Below are 21733 nucleotides of genomic sequence, written 5' to 3' on the forward strand. Positions count from 1 at the left end.
AGCCCTAATGAAGTGCGGAGACCTATTGTGGGCCTGAAAGGAGAGCAGATGCGTCCCCAAACCTCTCTGCTGCCGGGGGGGAAGCCCACTGCCGTCTCCAGGGTGATTCAGCAGCAAGAGCTCGCAGGGAAAACGCAGGCCTGGATGCTCTGTGCAGCCACAGCCGCGGCACAGCGCTGCAAATTCAAGACCCCGACTTTCAATCTGAGCAAGGGAAAGAAAATGCTCTGTTCATCAGCAGCCTCTAGTGGGGAAAAGCGCACAAACGGGCCGACTGCTCTGCACACTGCCTGCGAGCCCCGTGACCCACAGCCCCACGGACCTGCCATGCCCGGCCCACGCAGGACCAGCTGCGCTTCCCACCCAGGGAAGCGGCACCAGCCGGAGCTCTGCGACCAGTGAGCTCTCCCAGCACTGACTCCAGGCTAAGCACCCAGCGCAGGCTGCAGCGTCTCCCCGGGAAGCCTGACTCGGGGTCTCGGATCAGTCACCAGACAAGGAAAAATGCACAAAAAAAGGGGGGGACTCCTGACACATCAAAATCCTTCCTGGGCAGTTCACTGGAAGAGAAATGCCCAGGGTGACGGTGGGTGAAGCCAGCCCCCTGTGCTGAATCATGCTTCGGAGAGCTCCCATATCTCCAACCTGCAGCATCCAGCCTGGCGCAGAGCCAGTTTTAACCCCAGACTTTGAGCCATCACATCTTCGGGTCTCATCCTCCCGCAGTCAGCCAGGAACACGCTGCTATGCTAAAATCATGCAGAAAGGAGCACATCTGCCCTTGGGGATGAGGTCCCCCTGCAGTCCGCTCTCCTCCCCGGGGGACAGCTAACAGCCGCGGATCAGGCTTCCCGAAGCTCAGAAAAAGTTTCATTAAAAATATCTCTAGGGCCACCCACTTGGAGAAAGGCTGATGTTTTGCTCACCCTCCAAGCGATCCTCACCAGTCGGCGGCTGGGGAAGGCCCGGGGTGGGGGCAGGCGCGGTGCCGGGAGATGCCGCTTGCTGACAATTCCCGGGACGGCCAGGCTGCGCGCCGGGAGGCGGCAGCAGCGCTGCCGGCGTCGGTACAGCAGCGCAGCCGCGGATGAGAAGGCACTTTCAAGCCACGGCAGGGCTTTCGAACCCTTTTGAGAAGGCCTGAAGTTTCCCTTAGCCAAAGGGCGGACGGCGGCGCGCAAGCGAGGGCGCGCGGTCGGCGACTGGGGAGTCTCACGCCACCGACAAAGCGGCTCGAATGCAGCCCCGGAAAAGCAGCTCGATGCATCAAGTTCACTGTTACTAACTCGTTACCATCACGACACGCAGGAGCGGCACGTGCCTCGCTTTTGGGGAGAAACACGTGCAATTGCCAGCGTTGAGATAAGCTGGGGGAGACCCAGGCTTAAGCAAGCTCGGAGCGAGCGCCGGCTGCTCGGAGAGGAGCCGTGCCGCGTCCGTGCCGCCAGCCTCCTCTGCGCCCAAGGGGTCGGCAAGTTTCGCTCTGCTCCCGAGTCGCACGAGCATCGGCTGCACCTTTTCAGGGACAGGCACAGCGTAGCTGCGTGACCCACGTGCAGATCTAGCGCAAGCGGGGCAAAAGCTGCGGAGGAAGGATTAAGCAGAACAGGTAACCTCAATCCTGCGTTACCTGAAGCTCTGGCACAGTAGCTGAGTTACTCCCACAAACTAACCTGGTTACTCCAGCAGAAAGAGGACGTGGAGCGGAGCGTGGGCTCTGCTGCCGGACTGCACGGGCAGGATCGCTGAGCCCAGCTCCGCAGCCATGCCTCTGCCGTCCCTGAAGCCTTGAACACCCACCCGCAAAGAACGGAGCAGCAAGGGCCTGGAGGTGGGTGCATCTTGCAAGACCCTAATTTGCTAGAGATGGTTTCGGGATGCACTTTGCAAGAACCTAGTTTGCTCCCCTGCGTCAACCCAGCTTCTCTCACCCGGGAACGCAGAGGTGTAAAACAGGGTGGCAAAAGTTTCTTTGCACCTTCAGCCTTCCCCAGTCCCAGCTGTCTGCTCCAGCTTACCTCGCCTCGCTACCAGGCCACGGCAGAGCAGCGCTAGGCTGCTGCCAAGTCGTCACCGCTCCACGTGCTGAATCGCAGCCCCGGGCAACGCGCACCTCTGCGCGGCCCGACCTCGCGCAGGGGGAAGGGAGCGCGGTGCTTGACGTCAGCTCCCTCCCGCCGCCCCGCCGAGCTGGCAGGGCCAGCCAGCAGACTTGGCAGCAGCTTCACTCCAGGCGCTCGCAAACACCGCCCGAGCACAGACTCGCCAGCTCCAGCATGGGGAGCGGACCCGCAGGACTTCACGTACAGGAGCCTCAGCGTCAGTCAGTCCCGCAGCGAGGCACCGGCTGTCCCGCAGCGCCGAGCCAAGGCACACCCCTCTCTTGCAACACAGCCCTAAAGATAGCGACTATCCCCTACGAGCCCGGCGAGCGGCTCGAACCCCGCAGCACCTGCGCTCTGCCCGCCCCGCGGCTCCCGAGAGCCGCTGCCGCAGAGGTCGCCAAGCCCACAGCCGGCCTCAGAAAGAGGGGAAGGCAGAAGCCTCCGCTTTGGCACGCTTCGCAAGCGAACAAAACAAGCCGGTTCGCCGAGTCCCTCACGTGCTGCTTAGGCTGCAGGGCAGCGATATTCAGGAAGAGAAGAGGAGATTCCAGGAACCGCCGAGGACGCTCAGCTGTGCCGCATGCTCCTCTAGTTGCAACATCAGCACAACGTGCCGCCGTCTAAAAGGAGATGTGGCGAGACAAATACCCTGTTTGTGCAAGAGCACGGTGGAATCGGTGCCGAAAGTCAATAGCAAGATTGTTAACGCTGCTGGATTGAAGGCAGCATTGATCCGTGCTCAGACAGGTATCGACAGGAGGGAGGAGTCCCCGGGGCTCCCGGCGGCCTGCTGCTGGGAGGTGCTCGGAGGCGCCGCGTCCGGCTCCAGAAAGGGCCTCAGAGGGCACAGCCGGCATCTCCAGGAGAGGGGAAACAGCGCGGCAGCTGCGAAACCCCCACCCCAAGGACAGCAGAGCTCACGCACGACCCCCGCGAGCTGCAAGCGCCAGCCGCCTCCGGGAAATAAGCGCTAGAGCCGCGCGGCAAAACGCGAGCCGCAGCCTTCACGTGGAGGGACAGCCGGCACCGCTCGCTGCCCGGCTGCGGCGGGCAGCCCGGCAAGGCGCCACTTCAGGACCCCCCTGCAAAACGCCAAACAGAAGCCAGGCGCTTAACGGGCCCCGCGGCGTTCACCCCGCGCCAGACCGTGCCAGCACCCAAGGCTGCACCCGAAGCGGCAGGGCCGGGCAGCCGCCCGTGCCGGCCGGAGCGGCCCCAGCGACGTTACGCAGCGCCACAGCACCGGACTATCGACGCGGGCACGACCTGGAGGAGGCTCGGCTTGCCTCGACCGCGAGCCGGATCGCTTCGCCGCCCTCCGCCAAGCGATGCCCCCTCCGGCCCCGGCTCCCCCCGGGCCACGCAGGCGGCCTCGCAGGCGCCCCCGAGCACCCCCCGTCGGGTCTGGCCCCCGCGGGGCTGCTGCCGCCCGGCCCAGGGGAAGCTGCGGGCTCCGTGCTGAGTAACGGCTGGCGGCGCAGGGCTGCCAGTCTGCCGGGCACCCCAAAACCGCGCGGCCTCCCCCCCCCCACCGCAGAGCTGGCCTGACCCCACTGCTGCCCCCCGCATGCCCTATGCCAAGCTGGGCCCCACTGCAGCCCCCAGCACCAGGCACCCCCACGTCCCCCTGGCATTAGCCACCCCACATCCTCCCCGCAGCCCCCCTCAGCCTCATTCAGCCCCCAGCCCCCCTCAGCACCCCCAATGCTGCACCAGCCTCCCCCCAAGTTCCCCCACTTCCAGCCTAGCCCCTGTCCCGGAGCACCCCACATGCACCATGACCCCCCTGCCCCACACCCAGCCTCACCCCACTGGGGGTGACCCCCGGGATCCCCTGGCCCCAGAGCTCCCCACGTGCCCCCAAACCCCCTCCCGCCCCCACATGTAACCTGACCCCTCTGTGCCCCCCCATATACAGCCTGGCCCCACTGTGCCCCCCCCACCCCCAGAACACCCCAAATCTCCCCACTCCCCGCCTGACCCCCTGTGCCCTCCTCGGACTCCCCAGCCCCAGAGCACCCCACTTCCTCCCGCCCAATGCCCGGCCTGGCCTGGCCCCACCGCGGCCCCCCAACCCCCGCTCACCCGGGCCGGGCTCCGCTCCGCTCCGCGCTGCCCTCCACCTGCACTGCCTGGCCCCGCCCCCTCTGACGTCAGCTCTCGCCCCGCCCCTCCCCCGCCGCTGGCCGCGCCCACTGGCTGCCGACACCGCCCGTCACCGCCCGCGCGGGGGAGGGGCGGGGCCGGGGCGTCCCGGCGCTGCAGTGGGCGGGGCGGGCAGGTGGCGGCGTGACGTCACGGGGGCTCGGAGGAGGCGGGGCTCGGGGGAGTCCTAGCCGGGGGCACCCTATGGGGTGGCGCGCGGTGCATGACATCACCGCGAGGGCTGGGCCCTCCTCTACGTCATAGCGCCGTCGTGACATCACCGCTCCGTATAAGGAGCGCCCTGCTGCATCTCAGGGCGCCCAAAAGGATCCGGGGACCTCCCGGGGGCAAGGCCACAGGAGGGAGGATTTTTTTTGAGGGGAAAAAATGAGTTGAGCCCCCGAAAGCCTGTGCTGCGGCGGCTGCTGCTCCGCGCTGGCGCGGCCTAAAGCGAGCCGAGCTAACGGGGCGCCGCGTCGTTCACTTCGTTTGTTTAATTTACTTTTCTTTGCTCCCTCCGCCAGGGGAGTTGCGTGTTGTCCCTTCCCAGAAGCCGGGCCCTTCCGAAACCCTCGGAGGGACCCACGCCGAGTCACGGCGGTGCCGGGCAGCGCGGGGAGCGGCCGGGGACGCGGCCGGAGAGAGGACGCTCGCGTTCGGGACGCGGCCGCTCTCGCGCTTCGCTCCGGCGCCGGAGCGTTTCCTGAAATCCCCCGGGCGCCGGGCGCCTCGCTCCAGCCGCTCTGCAACGAGGCCCGTCCCGACGGGCACCTTATCGCCGGCAGCTGCGGCGCCGGGACCCGCCTCGGCTATCGCGGCGGCGCAGGCGGCCCTCGCCCCGGCTGATAAGGGAGGAGCGGCCCCGGCGCCGGGACACGGCCTCCCCCCGCCGCCCGCGCTGCGGCGCCCCGGGCAGCGTCCGCCGGCCGCGGGCTGGGGCCAGCCGGGAGCCGCCCGGTGGCACCGCGCCCGGGGGGCACCCTTGTCCCCCCACTGCCTCCCTAGGGAGGTGGCTGGTGCCACCTAACGGCCACCGCTCTCGCCTAAGGGACACCTGCCCTCTCCAGGGGACCCCGAAGCCTTTCCGTGGAGGGGAGGAAGGTTTGGAGGGAGGGAGCAGCCTCCCTCTACCCTGCCCCGGCTCCGGCAGGCAGCCGGCTGGCGAGTGGGGAACCGCTGGTTAATGTGATGAATCCCTAAGCTGTTAAGCTGCCACAAAGCCCCTCGCGTTCTGGCCCCGTTCTCACCCATTTCCGCTCACATCTGCTCGCGGGGTTATTTTTAACCGGGTATTGGCAGGGGGGTTCTTAAGGCGGCAGAGGTGGCGAAGGGCGGGCGCTGCCTGCCAGCCCCGGAGCAGGAGTCACGGCGCGCGGGCACGCGCGAGGAGACACGACCGCCAGCCCCACGGCGCGCGGCCGGGGGGCAGGACCCCGCGGGACCAGCCTCTGCTCTGCACCCGGCTGCGGGCTTCGCTTCGCCCCCATCTGCCTCCCTGCCCCCCGTCAGCCTTGCTTCCCCCAGCACCCGCTCGCTCAACTGGTGCATCCTGCGAGGCCGTACGGGAGCCTCGCACATGGGGATACTGGCAGGGATATAAAAAATAGAGAGATTTATTAGTGCGGAGTAAAGTATGACCCTCAGCTTCATTTTATACTCAGAAGGCAGGTAAATAGCAAGAAAAAAGTTCAGGCCAGAATTAGAAGGCAAGGAAAAAACATGTACATCATGAGAAAACCCTAAGCAAGTGATAAAAGGACACCAAAACTGTACAAAGGCCTTTAAAAAAAATGACTAGAAACCAAGAGATAAATTATTTACAGTTCAAACTGATTACAAGTAACAGGAGCTGAAGGCTCATGAGCATCTGCAGGCCAAGAGAGCAAGAAAAGAGGCGCTGATACTACACGCATGCCCGAGCTGACATTTCGGCATCCAAGTCAGCGGTGACGAGTTACAGTCTGGATGCAAAGGGCAGCATCTATTAAGGGCTTGGCTTGTCCTCCGACATGAAGCTCTGCTGCAAAACAGGAGTTGTGCTGGCGCCAGGGCAGGCCTCAGTGCTGCAGCGTGGCCATCGGGGCTGCCTGGCTGGGCCACGGATTCATTGTGATTTCCAGTGACTGAAAGGGTGAAGGCAGGAAAGATATTTAAGGATCGAGGAGCTCAGCCCCTTTGCTGGACCCTTCTGCTAGCACAAGCAGACCAAATGGTAATGGAGAGTCTCCGTTGATAGCACAGAGGTGCCGAGATGCTCGAGGCAGACTGGATTTCTGCTGGTGGTGTCTCAGCCTGGTGGGTGCTCTCGGGGATGCTCCTGCATTGGTCTGTTCAGGAGTTAATAGCTGGCAATCAGAGTCAGCAGCACATTTTTAAATGGTGTTGAAACTCAGCACAGGTCTGGGGTAAGAAGTGAATCCTGCAGCTGAAGAACCCCCAGCAGCAAGTAGTTTTTCACATCACCATCTCAGCAACTCCAAATGAAATCTGCTCTGGTTACAAATATGGACAATTTCTCCCAGCCGTGCCTCTAACTCCCCAGAGAGATTCAAGCTGAACTATGTTCTTCCAACTTATGACCCACAAGCAATACAGACTCCAGAGCTGAAATGTAGTTGCAACTCCATTGCAAGTGCATGAGCCAGAGGAGTCCAGCTTCACCTCCCACCTGGGGAACTGTTTCTAAATTGAGTATTTCTTATTTTCCCCTTTTGTAATCATTGCTGGCACCACCGACTGACACGAGGAGGACCCACAGGGGACACTGAGCCAGGCTGCCAGTCTGACTCACTCTAATTTTACACTGGAAGAGCTTCTTGGACCTGTGTATCTGAAATGGGCACCAGGCCTGAGAACTGACCTGTTTGTTAGTACTGGAGGCGGCAAAGCAACAGCCTGGCTGAATCCTTTCTCATATGAGGAAAGTCCTTCCCAAGCTGAGATCTTCTGAAGGAAGCCCTGAGCCATGCTAGGTCTCTTGCAATGACACTACGCAACTCTCTGTTTCCTTGTACCTCTGTCTTTGCTGTCATCCTCACTGGCAGGCAAGGCTAAAAGGAATTAACAAGGAGAGAGAGGAAGAAGAAGAAGAAGGAGGAAGAAGAAGGAGGAGGAGGAGGAGAAGAAGAAGAGAAAAGACAGCCTAACCTCAAGCTGCCCTGAGAACAGGTCACCCACCAACCTCTTTAGGAACAAACTGATCTGGAAAAGAAAATTGCTGATGCAAAAGTGTGTGGAAGGGAGAAGGGTGGGCAAAGGAATGGGGAAGAGTTTTGCCAGCTTGTTGGATCCAATTAGCCAAAAATAATTGCAAGGCTCAGCATGAGCCCAGCACTGGGCCAGGACCACTTTCCTTGCTGAGGTGCTTTGCATCAACACACATCAGAGGCCCATTCTAGTAGAAAACAAGCTGCAGAGCTCTACATCAGCTCAGGCCTCCTGGATTTCCCCTTTGGCTCATGCTCTGGGTTCACTGCATGGTTCCGGCCAGCCAATGGCCTTGGGGAATTGTACCCACTGTGTTCTCAGCTGGAGACAGGCTGGAGCCACAGAGCTTCAATCCACTCTCCCATCATGTCTGTGGGAACATGGATCAAGTTTGTAGCTCAGACCTGTTTCTGGTCACCTCCCCAGCATGGTACTGGTTGTGTTTGAGGAACGTCAGCATGGATTCCTTCACTGACCTTTGCACAACTCTGGGTGTAGGCCAGCAGCCTGGGACTGACAGGGCTGTTCCCTCCATGTGTCTTAGCTTGTTAGCAAGGCCACTGGTGGTGAATGGTGCTGTTCTGAAGAGCACAGCCCCTCACAGAGGGGGGAAGAGGCCGCATTGTCCTGGTACACAGCCACGAAAGCACTGCAGAGCCCTCTTGACACCTTGGCCTGTGGAGCTGGCACAGAGAGGGCTACTGCCTCTCTGTCTTGACATGGTCTCCAATCATCCTCCTGTGGTATGTGGCCAAGAAGATGTCGTTGTCTCGTGGACAGTCGTAATGGCAGGAGCACATCTTGATGAACATCATCTTCCGCTGGAAGAAGTCTCCCTCGGGGCAGCGGAACTCCACCTCCACGGTGCTGGTGACATATGGGGTGCAGCAGCGGCCATCTGTGCAGCTCCCACAGAATTTGGGCCGGTAGGAACGGCTGCTGGTGCAGCCTGAGAACTCGAAGCGGAGGCTCTGGCGTGGCTTTGGGGTCCGCACACACTTCTTCCCCTTCTAAGGAGAGAGCAGCAGCAAAAGGGTAAACAAGAATGGAAGAATGAGACAAAAGGTCCACCTTCCCTGGCATTTGCCGTGTCAGGTCCCCTCCCCTCTCCCCAAGCCAGTACCTTGGTTTTCTCCATAGGGAAATCACAGGGCCGGACCATGCAGAGCCGGGTCTCCTTCTCCAGGCGGCACTGGGGGTTGTCGTTGGTTACTCTGGCAGAGATGCCCATCCCGCAGCTCTTGGAGCAAGTGCTCCACTCGGTGGTCTGCACCAAGCAGTTCTCCTGCAGATTATTCAGCTCTGGCTTTTGTGCTGGAGTCTCCCTGAAAACTGAGCCACACAGAGGAGACACAAGGCAGCGTTCAGGGCTTAGGACAGAGTGTAGCACAAAGCTGGTCCATGGGGCTGGACCATAGGGCTGCTCCCAACTTAGCCTAACTCTTCACAGACATCAGCAAAAGACAAAAGGAAGCAGTCAAAGATGCAACGCAGGGCCCCAATCCAAAGGCAGTTTGGGTTTTATCTATCCCCTAGCAAACAGCTCCCACTGACATACCGCTCAGGTGCTCCTGCACCTCCTCAGCCCCATCCTGTCTGCCCACCACTCACCTGCCATGGCTGTTTCAAAGCGGTTTTCCTCACTGCCCTCCTCGCAGATCCACTCCTCACAGCACTTATTGTGAAACTTCACCCGCCGGGGGTTAGGGCATTCAGGAGATGGCAGTCGCAGGTCATCGGAGCACAGGGGGATGCAGCCGATGGCCCCATCCATGCAGATGCACTGCAGCTTGCACGTGGGCTGGAAGCTCTCCCCATTGTGGTAGATCTTGCCCAGCAGGTCACAGGTTGCCCCCTCATGAGCTGTAGAAAGGGGGCGGGGGAGGAGAAGTTTGTACGAGGAGAAGACGGTATGGGGCTGACAGCACGGCCTCTGCCTCATGGGCTACTGGGCCTCCTGATGTCCCCACAAGGGACTCTGTGATTCCAGTGCTGGATGTAGCAAAAGTTAGTGCATTTAGTATTAGGCTCCCTGGACCCCAGGGTACTCATGACATTGATTTTTGGAAATTGGCTTTAGCCGTGCCAGACCTCCCACAATTCACTGGAGAAATCTCCTCTCCCCCTGGATGAGCTGCTAAGTGGGACTTTCTCTTTACAGCTCTGCAGCTTATAAAGAGTCTGTTCCTGAGTCAGAGAGTTCTCCCTGCCAGACTCAATAAGCGTGCCTGGTCAGCGATGTTGTGCAAGATGCATTCCTGACACGATACGTGAACCTGCCCGCGGCTTTGTTCCTAGTTATTCCTACAAGACCAAAAGGCAACATTCTTCTGCGAGCAGTTGGTTTCCCACATGCTTAAAGGTGACCTATAAAAGGAAAATAACACATTGGGTTTACGACCTTTTTGGCTTCTCTGCAATGCATGAATATTTTCTTCCTTCCAGTCACAACTTTTTCTATTTGTTCCTGTCTGCCCAAGCATTCTGATCTCTGGCTCTCTCATCTGCAGCCCTCCTCTGAGTCTCTCACTCCTTCCCTATAAAACTTAAATGAGGGAAACAGAAACACAGTATCTTACACATAGGACCAATCCTCAGTCTGCAGGTGCAAATGATGCTGAGAAGTTTGTAATTTTGCATTGGCCAAAATTTTTCTAGTGGAACACTTTTCCAGTGGAAAACTCTTACTTGGTTAAGAGTTTCCCAGGCCCATATCAATTTCATCAACTTTTTCAATAGGAAACAACTGAACCATTTCAATTTAATATCAAAAGTTTCCTTTATACTCTTAAAATAGCTCACATCAAAACCAAAATTCTTGTTGGACAGAACCCACATAGGGGGAAACATTATATAAAGATATATATTATATAAAGATCAAAATTAAACATTTTGATATAATCAAAGTGCAAAGTTTTGACAGATCCAAACAAGTATTCCAGGTAATTCCTGGAATGTTGACAGTGGCTTTTTTTTCTTTTTTTGATCCTCAGCCTGAAATTAAATGTTGAAATCTCAGAGTTGTCTCAGCTCTAGTCAGCTGCCTCCTTCTGCATTTCTGACCCTAAAAAAAAAAAAAAAAAAAAAAAAAAAAAAAAAAAAAAAACTTCTACTGGGAAGTTACCAAAATGAGGAATTCTTGGCTGCTTGCAAAGGCTTACCAGGAAACCTGATCTATTTTATCCTAGTCCTTCTTGCCTGTGGACTGGAACATTGTCTCATGCAAAAAGGGCTTGGACCAAACAACTTGTGAGAGCCTCACTCCTTTCCACCTTGAGAGGACACAAATCCTTCCGGTCTGCTAATGTCTTGTTTCTAACCAGAGCTGGATCTCAACTTGTAACTCTTTTCAGTGCCATTGGTATAAAAATACTCCTGCTGTTCTTACTTGGAAGCTTCAAAATTCTCACTTTTTCCATCAAAGTGCAAGCTGTCCACTTTCCTTCTACATGGCCATTCATACCCATTTTTAGCCTTCTTTCACTATTTTTTAGCCTGAGCCCTTGAACTGATGATGCTGTTCCCTTAGAGGCACTCCTCCCCACCCAAGGAATGGCAGCCTGCTCTGGGTTTTTATTATGTTTTCAAAATTGAACCATTCAGTCATGCTTTTCATTACCTTACAACAACTTCACTTTCCTGTTGACCTGATCCAACTGAAGTATTGAAATGGATTGCACTAGCGGTGTGAGAAGGCTCTTTATTTACCAGGTCCAGTTGGCACCACTGGCACATCCTGCCTCCAGACACTAATTCCAGTCAAGGAGACTTTTGCCCTTCTCTGCAACGAATACGGCAGAGCTCAAGCAAGTGGCTCCAGCCACTGCAGCTCTGAAAGCTCCCTGCACCCACCCAGACCACCCTACCCCTGTGGGCTCTCACCCTTCAGAATTACCAAGGGATCTTTCCTACCCTTCTGATATTCTGAGGTCTCCATGGAGGAATTCTTCCCTTGCTGCAGTATATAAAGTGCTATGTACTGTGTTGATGTTAAATATATAATATTTTCACTCTGACAGTTCCCTTTCTGCCTCTTCTGATACTGCCTTCAGGCTGACACCCAGTCTACAAGCTTTTCCCTTGACATTTTAAAACTTCTCTGTTCCTTTCTGCTGCCATCACATCTTTCTCATGTGGATACCAGCGAGTCCTCTTTGCTCCCTTCACAAAAGCTTATATTTCCCTTTCTTCTACCCATCACTACATCTTCAGCATCCTTTACTGCCTCCAAAAGTTCCCATTTTCAAGGTATCAAGGTAAACATTACAAAAACATCACCCAAGGACATTATGACCCAAATCCTCAGTTCAATATATGGAGATATCCTGGTCTATATTCTGTAAGTCAATTGGAAATTTTGCCATAAAAATCTTAATTTCTTATTTAAAGGCAAAAAGGACAATTGTGATCTTTTAGTCTGATTTTCCAGATAACAGAGACCAGATAATCTCACCCAAAAATCCTTGCATCAGACTTGTACCTCATGGTGAAAATGACACGCTTTTTAAAGAGATGTCCAGTCCTCATGTAGAGTCTTCAAGAAGGAGACTCCTCTGTGCTCCTGAGCAAATCATTCCAGCGATTTAGCTACCTTTAGCATTACAAACATATACTCCACTTCCAGTCTTAATTAGCCTATAGCTGCTGGATATTATTACACTATACACTTTACTAAGCTTCAGTCATCAGCTCTTAGGTGTATCGAATCCTACAGAAAGTAATAGAGAGCGTATGCAATGGCCTCTAAAGGTCACAATAACTGGAAGGAGGAAAGTTAAACACATTAACAGATAACTGAACAACAGAAGTCAAAAACAATTTTCTTCTCTGACTGAAGAGAAGCCCCAGAATTAATTTAGAGAAAGTAGGTGTACATTTGTAATACCTGGCTCAGTAATTCTCGTTTTCTACAGACACACTACTTTGCAAGTGAGTTGTTTAGCTGTTTCTACCCACATGCTAAAGCCAGAAATATGGGTATGCCTCCTGCACATAAGCAGTTGAGTGCAAAATGCCAATATCCAGTGCAATGCAATGAGATTTTAAAAACAGTCCTTCACAAAAAAATAAAATAAAGTCCTTCACCAGCATTTACCGAGAGGCACTACAGGATTAGAAGATCTTCCAAAACAATGTCACAAGGATGAAGGAGAGCCTCAATCTCTCATACGTGCCTTTGGAAACATCCTTCACTACAGAAGGAGATACTGTGTGTGTGCATCAGTATGAGTGCATCTGCTGGCTCACAGGGGTGGCACAGACCTCTCGGGATCAATCTCTCTGAGTTTAAGTACAGTAACAAAATCTGCCAACACTGTGTTTCTGGGAGGTCTGCAGGCAGAGGACTGAAGGGGCCACAAGGAAACTGCACAATAACAGAACACACAGCTCTCACCTAAGCAGATCCCACTGCCTCGGTGGATTTTGGAGAAGTCACAGTAGAGTCCCTTGTGATGATCACAGGGTTTCTGAAGGGAGCAGAGCTCACCCAGCTGCCTGGCGCACACCTTGCAGCAACCGCAGGCATCTAACACATGGCTGGTTCCAGCAGGGCACTGCAGAGGCTGGGAGGGACACTGGCAGGGATACTTGCAGGGCTGCGCTTCTACCTGGAGAGCACACAAGCCACAGAGAGAATGAGTCTCCCACTAGCCAGCCAAGTAGAGAAATGAAAAACGTGAATCCATTTCAAGCACAAGCAGCCCATCATCTCCAAGGCCATCACTAGCAGAACATGAAGATCTACTTCTTCCTCTACCACTGAGCCCTGTGGCAGAGGCCTGTGCATGCAGCTCCTGAGGACTCACATGACTAATCTTTTTCTCATCCCTAACTCCTCTGAAGCTCAAGGAATAAAGATGCCTCCAGGAAGCAGGGCCAAAACAAACAGGACAAGCAATAGCTTGGAGTCCCATGCACAGCTCAGCTCTCCTCTTCCCTGGAAGCAATAAAATAGTAATTATTAATAATAAGCAATCCTCAGCTTTTACATAGCCCTGTTCAGGAGAAAACATCAAAAGCACTTTGCAGTAGCATCATTAGACACAGGCTGAAGATGGAAAAAGCAAAATACAGAGAAGCAATTTGCCCAAAAATCAGCTCACCGGCCTTTCACAAAGCTGAAAAACATACCAAAACCTCCCAAGCCCTAATTTGGCCCCTGAACCTCATGCTTTTTGCAGTAATCCCAGGAATGTGCCCTCTCCCCCTCCCCTTTTCAGAAAATGTAATCAACCAATCTTCATAGGGATCTTGCAAATATACAACTGGGACCATTGGGACCCAGCAGTTTCAAGCTACAGCTTGGTAGCGTTTCAGTAGCTCTGGCCAGCTCCCAGAATCCACCCTTGGCTTTTATGCCCTTCAGATACTGAACAGAGGTAGGACCATGTCTGAAGGCGAGTCACCTTCTCTGGAAGAGGCAGGATGCTTCAGACACTGCCAGTGGTTTAATATGTGGCATCCTTGTCCAGAACCAGCTTGGAACAGATACATCAGCCTCTGCTCCAGATGTACCCGGATTTGGGCAAGATAGAAAACCACAGCTGTTAAAGATGCACAGCACAGGGTCTCTAAAGATCCTCTTACATCCCGCACCCAGAAAAAAATCAGGGTACTAATTCTAACCTGGATTCCCATTCAGCTTCTGCTCATTAAAACTCCCCATGTACTTTCAGAGGGATGGGAGGGCACAACTCCAGTTCCCAGAGCTCCCATGCTGCGCCCTGCTAGCTCTGGCCAGCTCCCACCCCAGGGGCTGCTGCTGATGTAGGGCTGATCCAATCCCTGCCCAGAAAGCGTGGCAGGAGACGCTTGCAAAACATTTTGAGATGCCGTATTGCTGTGAGTTCCTGCACAACACACGCATCCACGCTCAGGAGCGCAGGCAAGGTGAAGTGGAAGGGAAAGTGCCTGACGGGGCAAACACGCTGTGGCTCCGCTGCCAGACCTGGCTGCTGCCACCCAGCAAGATGGACTGCAAAGCTGCAGCTGGAGAAAGCCTGGGGGAGAGTGAAAGGGGGACACCTGGTACAGAGAGAACCAGGAGGCAAAGGTGTGTGGGGGGGGGATCTTGCTACAGCTCTGTTTGCACTTGTTATATCCCAGCCAGCCCTTGCCTGTGAAACAGCTTCCCTGGATATTGTGTTTCGTCACCAGTAACAGTAGTAAAACTCTTCCAGCTGTTTTGACTGTTGCTCCAAACAGCTGTTCTAACTTTAGCTCAGGTGGGGTCAGAAGATGCCAACTGCTTTATACTTTTGTAACTATTAGCACAGTATGGCATAGGACAGGAATCAGTCTAAATCTTCACTCACAAGACCTCCCAGAGCTTTACTGTATTCAGAAGGAATCAGTGTAATTCCCCTTGAAAACTCCTAGCACAAAGCTTTTTTTGGAAATAAGCCCCTACTGCCTGTAACCCAGCTGTTCTCGGACTGCAGTGCTAGGGCCACTTGCTGGGAGCTGGCATGTCATATGGATCTCTCTCCAGCTGCTAAAGTGCATTGAAAGATGCTAAAAATACAGAAATGCTCTCCTACAGCAACAGCTGTAGCTGCCAAGGGGAGGTGCTACTCAGCCACAAATGAGGCGGGTGGTGGGTATATGAGATCTGAAAAGGGGCAAAGTCTTTCTAACATGGGACCTGTATTAAGATGCAATCCACGCACTGAAAAAAATAACAAGCAGCATTTTCCAACACAGTGTCAGCCACATACTGTATAAAGACACACTCTCAGAATGTCTTTCCTACTAGAAAAAACAAAACAACCTCTGTCAGGATAACAAACCACATGAGAAGTAAACCTAGCTGAGTTTTCTTTCTCCCCTTATTTTGTTCAAGAACTTGCCCAAAGAAACTAGACCACCTGATTTACCTTCCGTTTATAAGTCAGCTTCGCTGTCTCGTATTACGGCCGCTTTCAGCACAAGAGTATCTCCATTTTGGCCTCAGATGCATCAAAGACCTGCGGGGTGACTTTGTACCCCCCCCCATCTCTTCTGTGCCTTATTTCCCCAAACTGTGAACAAAAGCATGACTTCAAAGGCCCAGTTTGCCCATACCTGCAAGGCTCTTTAATGTTTAGAGATTTTCCAATCAGTCAGCTCAGACATGCCTCTTTTCACCATCCACCTGGCCCCAGGATGCGTTGGGACTCCTGTTCACTTCAGCAAAATCAGCTCTTGCTATTTATAACTCCTGCTCCTCTCACAAGCCCGAGAGAGTGAAGAATAAGCTGAAATCTTTTTTGGCATCATGCTCTCTCAACACTGAATAACCGCCTGGCAAGAGGAACTTCTTGAGTTGGGAACAGCTGGTTGAGAGTCAGTGTTGAACCAAATTTCTAGAGTGCTCCATTACTTAATTTGCTTTCCCAGCATTTTCAAAGAGGTGAAATAACAGATTATATTGCCTTCTGCAGGCACACCCTCCACCCTGTATTATTTTCAAGGACTGCTTCTAGGAGTTGTTTCAATACAGTGCAGGAACTGCCCAAAATATCCCAAAGAACTGCAGCGGCTTTGCTACAGACTCACACATAACATGAGGACCAGCACTTCCACATAACATGCCACAGATTTTAGGGTAGAGGGAATCTGCTTAGAAGTGTCTCTCTCTAAAATTACATACTCTTTTACTCTCCATTGAGCAGGGTCTGTACTTCAGATTTCCTGTGGCTTTGATCTTGTTTTTGTTGAGGTTAACCATATACTTCCATCAACTTTGAGAGCAGCAGAACAGAACCAGCATGACAGATCAAGGCTACTGATTTAAGAAAGGGCTAAAGCCTGCGATATTATTCTCCCTGCTCATGGCTTTGCTGGCAGCTTTCATATTGATCACAAACATCAGGTGTGAATCTGCCACTCTTAGGAGCCCTGAGCGACAACCAAGCCACAGCTGGAGCAAACACAGCCTGACTAGAGGACTCCGTATTCTTTCTCCATCACCAACTCCTAGGTCCCATGTGCTCAGCTGACAAGTCAAAACAAGCTGTCTCCCAACTGCCAGCACTGCAGGCTGAAACCCAACTACCTGGGGTGGGGGGGGAAAGGTGAGCATGTTCTTTCTGCTTCATATCCATACAAATCTCTCCCTTCTACACCCTCGAGAAGGCATGAGGGTGGGACATGAGCTCGCAGCTCTGCAGCTGCAGGGGTCCTGTGGCACAGTCGGGGAGGACTTCTTGCTCCTGATCAGTCAGCCATGTCCATGGGAGCCCAGGGAAGCAGCTCACGAGGCCAGACTAAAGAGGACTTCTGAAATACACTGGGGCTCATGACTGCCTTCAAAGGGTTGGGAAAGGAGTGCTGTGAAGCTGAGCTAGCTGTTTGCCAAGAGCGTTATTGCTGTGAAGTAGAGATAATACAATAAATACATAATTAATTCTCTTTTGCACTCCAAGATTGGCATTGCCTAAGGTAATTAAAACACAGCTATGTGTATACTCCAAATATGGAATTACCATGGATCATACCTGCTCTGCCTCCATCACGGGATCGCAAGGCACCTCCCCAACGTTGCTGCAGTACATTGTACAACAGCCTATCGTGAGAGATAAGAACCATTACTCCCATTTTGCACATAGAGAACAGAGACATGGAGATGAACTGACTTGTCCAGGTTTAAGAGCTGTGCAGAGCTAAAGATAAAACCCAGGAATCCTGATGCTACTCTCACCTCTGAACAATGTGGGAGGTGGGTTCAGGAGCAGCAGCTCTCATTCCCTTGCTCTATCTGCTAAACATGACTTCCTCCGAGCTGGGAACAGAAAAAAGCCAAAAGTCCCATTTCAAAGCATTCAGCAAAGTGAGGGAGAGGGGGAATGACTTCATTTTGGATAATCAATAAAGCGTCACAGTGACGAGATTCACTGCTATCATTTATAAGGCTAGTATGATGCTGCCAATGCTGGGTCAGGGCAAGAAACCAGAAAACCATCGCAAACCCCAAGAACCACCCTGACATCACTGCAGCGTTAAACGTGCAGAACGCGCTTCCTGGCAGGAAAGGGGCAGGCACATTTCTGCGCGCTGTGAGGAACGATCAAACAGATCTCATTAGCCGGCAGTTTATTGCATGTATCTAAGCAATAAGCCTCACTCAGCACAGCAGCTTATAGTGCGAATTTGACTTCTTCACGGATCCAAAAGGTTCTTACTGCAATTTAAATCTTATTTTAACAGATACATTAACGATTGCAACAATGTTCCTGCTATTATTGGTACTGCAGTAGCACACAAAAGTTCCAAGCAAATCCGAGCTGCTCTGTGCAAGTACTTATACTAGCATACAGGCAGACACAAACCGTGCCCCAGAGAGGCTGCAGTCTAATTTCCTCCTCAGGATCACCGTTTCTGAGAACAAATGGGTGGGTGGGTGTGTTCAGTGGCAGCCAGCGGAGGATGGTGATGGTTAGGAACTAGGAGATGAGATTTTTATTCCTTGCAGTGCCATAAACCTGGTGATTTCACCTCTCTCTGCTCTCTTCTTCCCTCTTGCAAACCAGGGCTGACTTCTAACCCACAAGAGTGAAGTGAAATAAAATCCATTGATGGTTGCCAAGGGCTTCAAGATCCTCAGATGACAGGCACTACACACGGTGCAGCTCGGAGCACGTTTTAGTTACACAGTGCATCTGCATTGCTCTGCCAACGCCAAACTTCTCTCGAAACCCCTGTGAGGCAGGTGGACGCTGTGGGAGTTACTCAGCCCAAAGCGCTCGCATGCATCAAAGCAAGAAGTCGCAATGCTCAGCCAGCAAACGGAGCTGCTGCAGTGCAATACGTACCCAGCCAGGTGCAAGGAGGAGAAGGAACAGGGTCCAGGTCACTGTCCCCAAGCTGCCCGGCATCCCGAGTAAAGGGAAGGGGAGGGATTCAGGCTGCAGACTGAGTCACTCACTCTCTCACTCCTTTTCTCCTTCGGAGTTTCTTGTCTGTCTTTGGAGAAAGTTGCACACCAGCTCCTCTTTAAATAGCCTCCTGGAGGGGGCGTGCCCTGCCTTTGAGCGACAATACCCAAAGGGGATGCAAATTCCTGGGAACATTAGCAGATTCCTGTGGCCCTGGCGGTTATGGGGCTGCTGGTGGAGCCCACAGCTTGGTTACATTCCACGTGGGTAAATCAAATCCCAGTGAAAAGCTCCAGAAAGATTATTTAATCCTTTAATTCTTCCCTCTTTAATTTCAGAAGTATGAAGCCTGCAACAGCTTCTTGACTCCCTTTTCCCTACCTACATCCATTCCTTTTTGGCTGTGAGAGCTGAGGACTTAAATAAGCACAGCTTTGTCGTGCTAATTTATTTATTTTTTCTTTTGAACAGGAGGGAGAGATGGAAAGTTTAGCACTGTTGGGAGCAATTAGGTACCGTAACTGCCTGTGCATCAGCAGCACTTGCAGCGCTGCCAGCTCTAAGAAATGAAAGCTTCCTGACTACAGAGACTAATATGTCTGGACTCCTGCAATGAGGAGCTGCTTGTTTTCCGAGGCCATGAAAAGCTACAGGGTGAAGGTTATTGTTAAAGGACAGCAGTTCCCCGCAGTGTTTTATCTGTGCCTCAAAATCGAGGCAGAATATATCACACATTTATGTCCTAGGGCATTATCTTTTCTGTTTGCTGCTGAAATACATAACCGGCCTCCTGTGCAGGTAGCAATTCATTAAGAAAGACCTTTATAATAGGAAAGAGTTGAGGGGGGTTTACATACATATAAGAGTGGTTTTGTTTATTCCCAAAGAGCAAGCTCAATGCTGCTATGAAAGGATGAGGAGAGCAAGTGCAGCAGAGGGCACTCTTAGTCCTTGCTGGCCTGGGGTGGGAACAGGACAGGGATCCTCTGTGCGGGCGCATGAAGAAGACTCCTTAAAAGGATGGAGCCACGCGTTTCAGTCAGGGACCTTCCCAGGGTCAAAGCGTTTTGAGAGCTGCGTCTTAACCTTCCTGTAGCTCCAGACGCAGCATGTGGGGCACGAGCGTGCAGAGTGCACTGAGCCCCTACCACATCCAAGCAGAGTGTGCTGGGAAGTAGGACAGGAGACAAGGAAAAATACAGGGAGCGCACAGGAGCTCATTTACATTCAGCCTCCTTCCTGCTGGCCTCCAAGTGCAGGGCTTGTTACCTGAGAATCCACCTCTGCGTTTTATTGAGGTCCTTTTAGGTCCCTTTGCAGCATCATCCAAGCTTCCCCTCTTCCCATGCCTCTGTCCACTCCTGGAAACAAACAATTCTCACTCTTAAATAATTAGCACTTGGGAAGCCCCTTGGGATTTGGGGCTGGAATCCATTAGCACAGTGCAAATCACCTCACATGCACCTCTTTCTTTTCCTCTTCAATTAGATTAGGGATTTCACAATCATTTCCATAACAGCTACCTCCAATGTCACAACAAAGGGATTATGTCTCCACGCAACAGATTTAATATACTGGAGGTGGCATAAACATCCAATGCCCTCAAGCAGTTAGGCGCTAAAGGCAGGCTGCCTGGATATAGATGCATTTCCTTTTTGGAAGGTTTGGCACTTTAAGCTATGTTGTTGCCTAAAATTAGCTGCTCACATTTTGCCAGGCATTTTCCCACTGCTCCATAAATGAGACAGGGATAAAGTGCTACACATCTCTGCTCTCATTTTCTCACACAGCAAGGATATAAGCCACAGCTGAATTTCAAACCACATGGGGCATTTGAAGGTATTATATTTGTGTCTTTTCTAAAAGGAGAGTGTTTGATTTACAGCTCAATTCATATATCGTTCGTTGTCTGAGAAGCAGGAGCTGGACCTTGAGCCATAGTCTTCCCCATTCTACTTTTAACACACACCTGCTGCACAACCTTGAATGAACCGTTTAACCACAATCATAACACTTACTTACCTGTCAGGAGTTCTGTGGGGAAAATTCAGCACTAGATAAACCAGCTTTACGATGGCTGGTTAAGTTTCCATCTAAAACAACAAAAATAAAGAATAATTCAATTATAAAACATCCTTATCAAGCTGCTCATCACCCACCTGGATGCTTTCAGCTTTCCAGAATGGCAGCAAAGGGAAATACTGAGTCATAGTCCTGCTTATCCTGCAAACCACCTTAGCTCTGCCATTGCCACCCAGTTGTTTTCTCCTCCTTGCTAAGAGAGACTTGGCTGGACCCATTCTAGCTCCTTTATTATGTAACAAAACAAACACCTTGCCCCTTCACTGAAAAGTGCTAAGAGCATCCAAATAAAGGCTTCTGGTGGTGGAGGAACCCACCTTACCTCTTATGGTGTGCAGCAAGTCTGCCACAAAGCCACATTCTTACAGCAAGCTGAGCAAAATAGAGCAGGAGGTTGGCAAGAAGTATAGACCTTCCTGTCTCGCAATAAACCCAGAGTGAGCCACCATTAGGAGAGAATATATTTTAGACTAAATAAGACGAATGAATTATTTGGGCCGTCAAAATACACGAGTGGCTTCCTCTTTCCTGGAGATGAATCAGAAGAGAAGCTCCATCAGATAAGCTCTACCTTCTTCAAGTAGTAGGACATAAAGGGCAAGAGTTACTTGGAGATCCCTAACCTCAGGGAGCTCTGTACACTCATGGTTCAAGTTTTTCTTGCGGCACTGGGACAACTAAAACTACACCTAGTGCTAACAACTGACTGTTCATCCCAGTGGGCAAGTCACTTGCCAAGAACCAGGAGAAGAACATGAAGGTTCAGTGCTCCTAATGATCAAAGGGAGGAAACACCCAAGTTAATGCCAATTTGCATCTCCTCTTTTTACCTGAGCTGTTTCAAGTGAAGGGATAAAGATGTCAATCCTGCTTAAAATCTCCCCCAAGCAAAGAATACTGGGTGTTTAATTTACCTTGTTATGTTCTTCTGGGTTCACTTATCAGGTACAGCAAGTGGCTTTTCTGAATTTGTATTAATAAAAAAAAAAAAGAAAAAAAAAAGAAAAGAAAGAAAGAAAGAAAGACAGGTAAATAATTGCTAAAAATCATGTAACACTGAATAATAAAACTAATGCAAATGAACATGCATTTTTTTGGGTTCAGTGTGATCTCTGCTAGCATAGGCAGCATGGTAAAGAAAACCAGTCTCATCTTGTCCTCGATCTCATAGGTGCTCTGTGGTCCATGCCACATGCTGGTGGCTTTCAGGACAGCTCTTTACAGGATGATTTGTGTTCTCACAGCTGGCCAGTCTTAGCAAAAGTCACCGTGAAAGTGAATTACAGGCAATCATTCTAAGCTGGTCCTGTTTTAACTTTATGAACTCCACCGGCATTA

At 52.2% G+C, this 21733-nt stretch overlaps 2 protein-coding genes across 4 annotated transcripts in view; both read right to left on the reverse strand.

Annotated features, from left to right (window-relative positions):
• The window catches only part of EPB41 (erythrocyte membrane protein band 4.1), a 91377-nt gene extending 87132 nt beyond the window's left edge, over positions 1–4245 (reverse strand). The window contains exon 1 of one of the 3 annotated variants that reach the window (XM_062594240.1): positions 4191–4245. Coding sequence is in view for 1 of the 3 variants with exons in the window: in XM_062594213.1 (XP_062450197.1) it covers positions 323–329 (7 nt within the window). In the remaining 2 variants the exon portion in view is untranslated. The other 2 variants (XM_062594231.1, XM_062594213.1) reach the window with 2 other exon arrangements.
• A 1632-nt stretch (positions 4246–5877) lies between these two features.
• On the reverse strand, positions 5878–19599 carry LOC134150323 (CCN family member 2-like). Its single transcript, XM_062594134.1, has 6 exons — positions 19583–19599; positions 18251–18401; positions 12853–13066; positions 9069–9320; positions 8581–8789; positions 5878–8467 (listed from the first exon to the last, which is right to left on the reverse strand). Exons 2-6 carry the CDS (start codon positions 18311–18313, stop codon positions 8156–8158), a joined length of 1050 nt encoding a protein of 349 aa, XP_062450118.1. The 5' UTR covers positions 18314–18401; positions 19583–19599; the 3' UTR covers positions 5878–8155.
• Positions 19600–21733: the final 2134 nt, after the last annotated feature.

Source organism: Rhea pennata, chromosome 23 (genome assembly GCF_028389875.1).
Source record: "Rhea pennata isolate bPtePen1 chromosome 23, bPtePen1.pri, whole genome shotgun sequence".
Taxonomy (NCBI): Eukaryota; Metazoa; Chordata; class Aves; order Rheiformes; family Rheidae; genus Rhea; species Rhea pennata.

Coding starts and splice junctions, on each gene's coding strand:
- LOC134150323 (XM_062594134.1), bottom strand. CDS start 18,313: ATGCCGGGCAGCTTGGGGACAGTGACCTGGACCCTGTTCCTTCTCCTC. Junction 9,321..12,852: donor AGGCAGTGGGATCTGCTTAG/GTGAGAGCTGTG, acceptor CCCTTTCTACAG/CTCATGAGGGGGCAACCTGT. Junction 8,468..8,580: donor TCCCTATGGAGAAAACCAAG/GTACTGGCTTGG, acceptor CTCTCTCCTTAG/AAGGGGAAGAAGTGTGTGCG.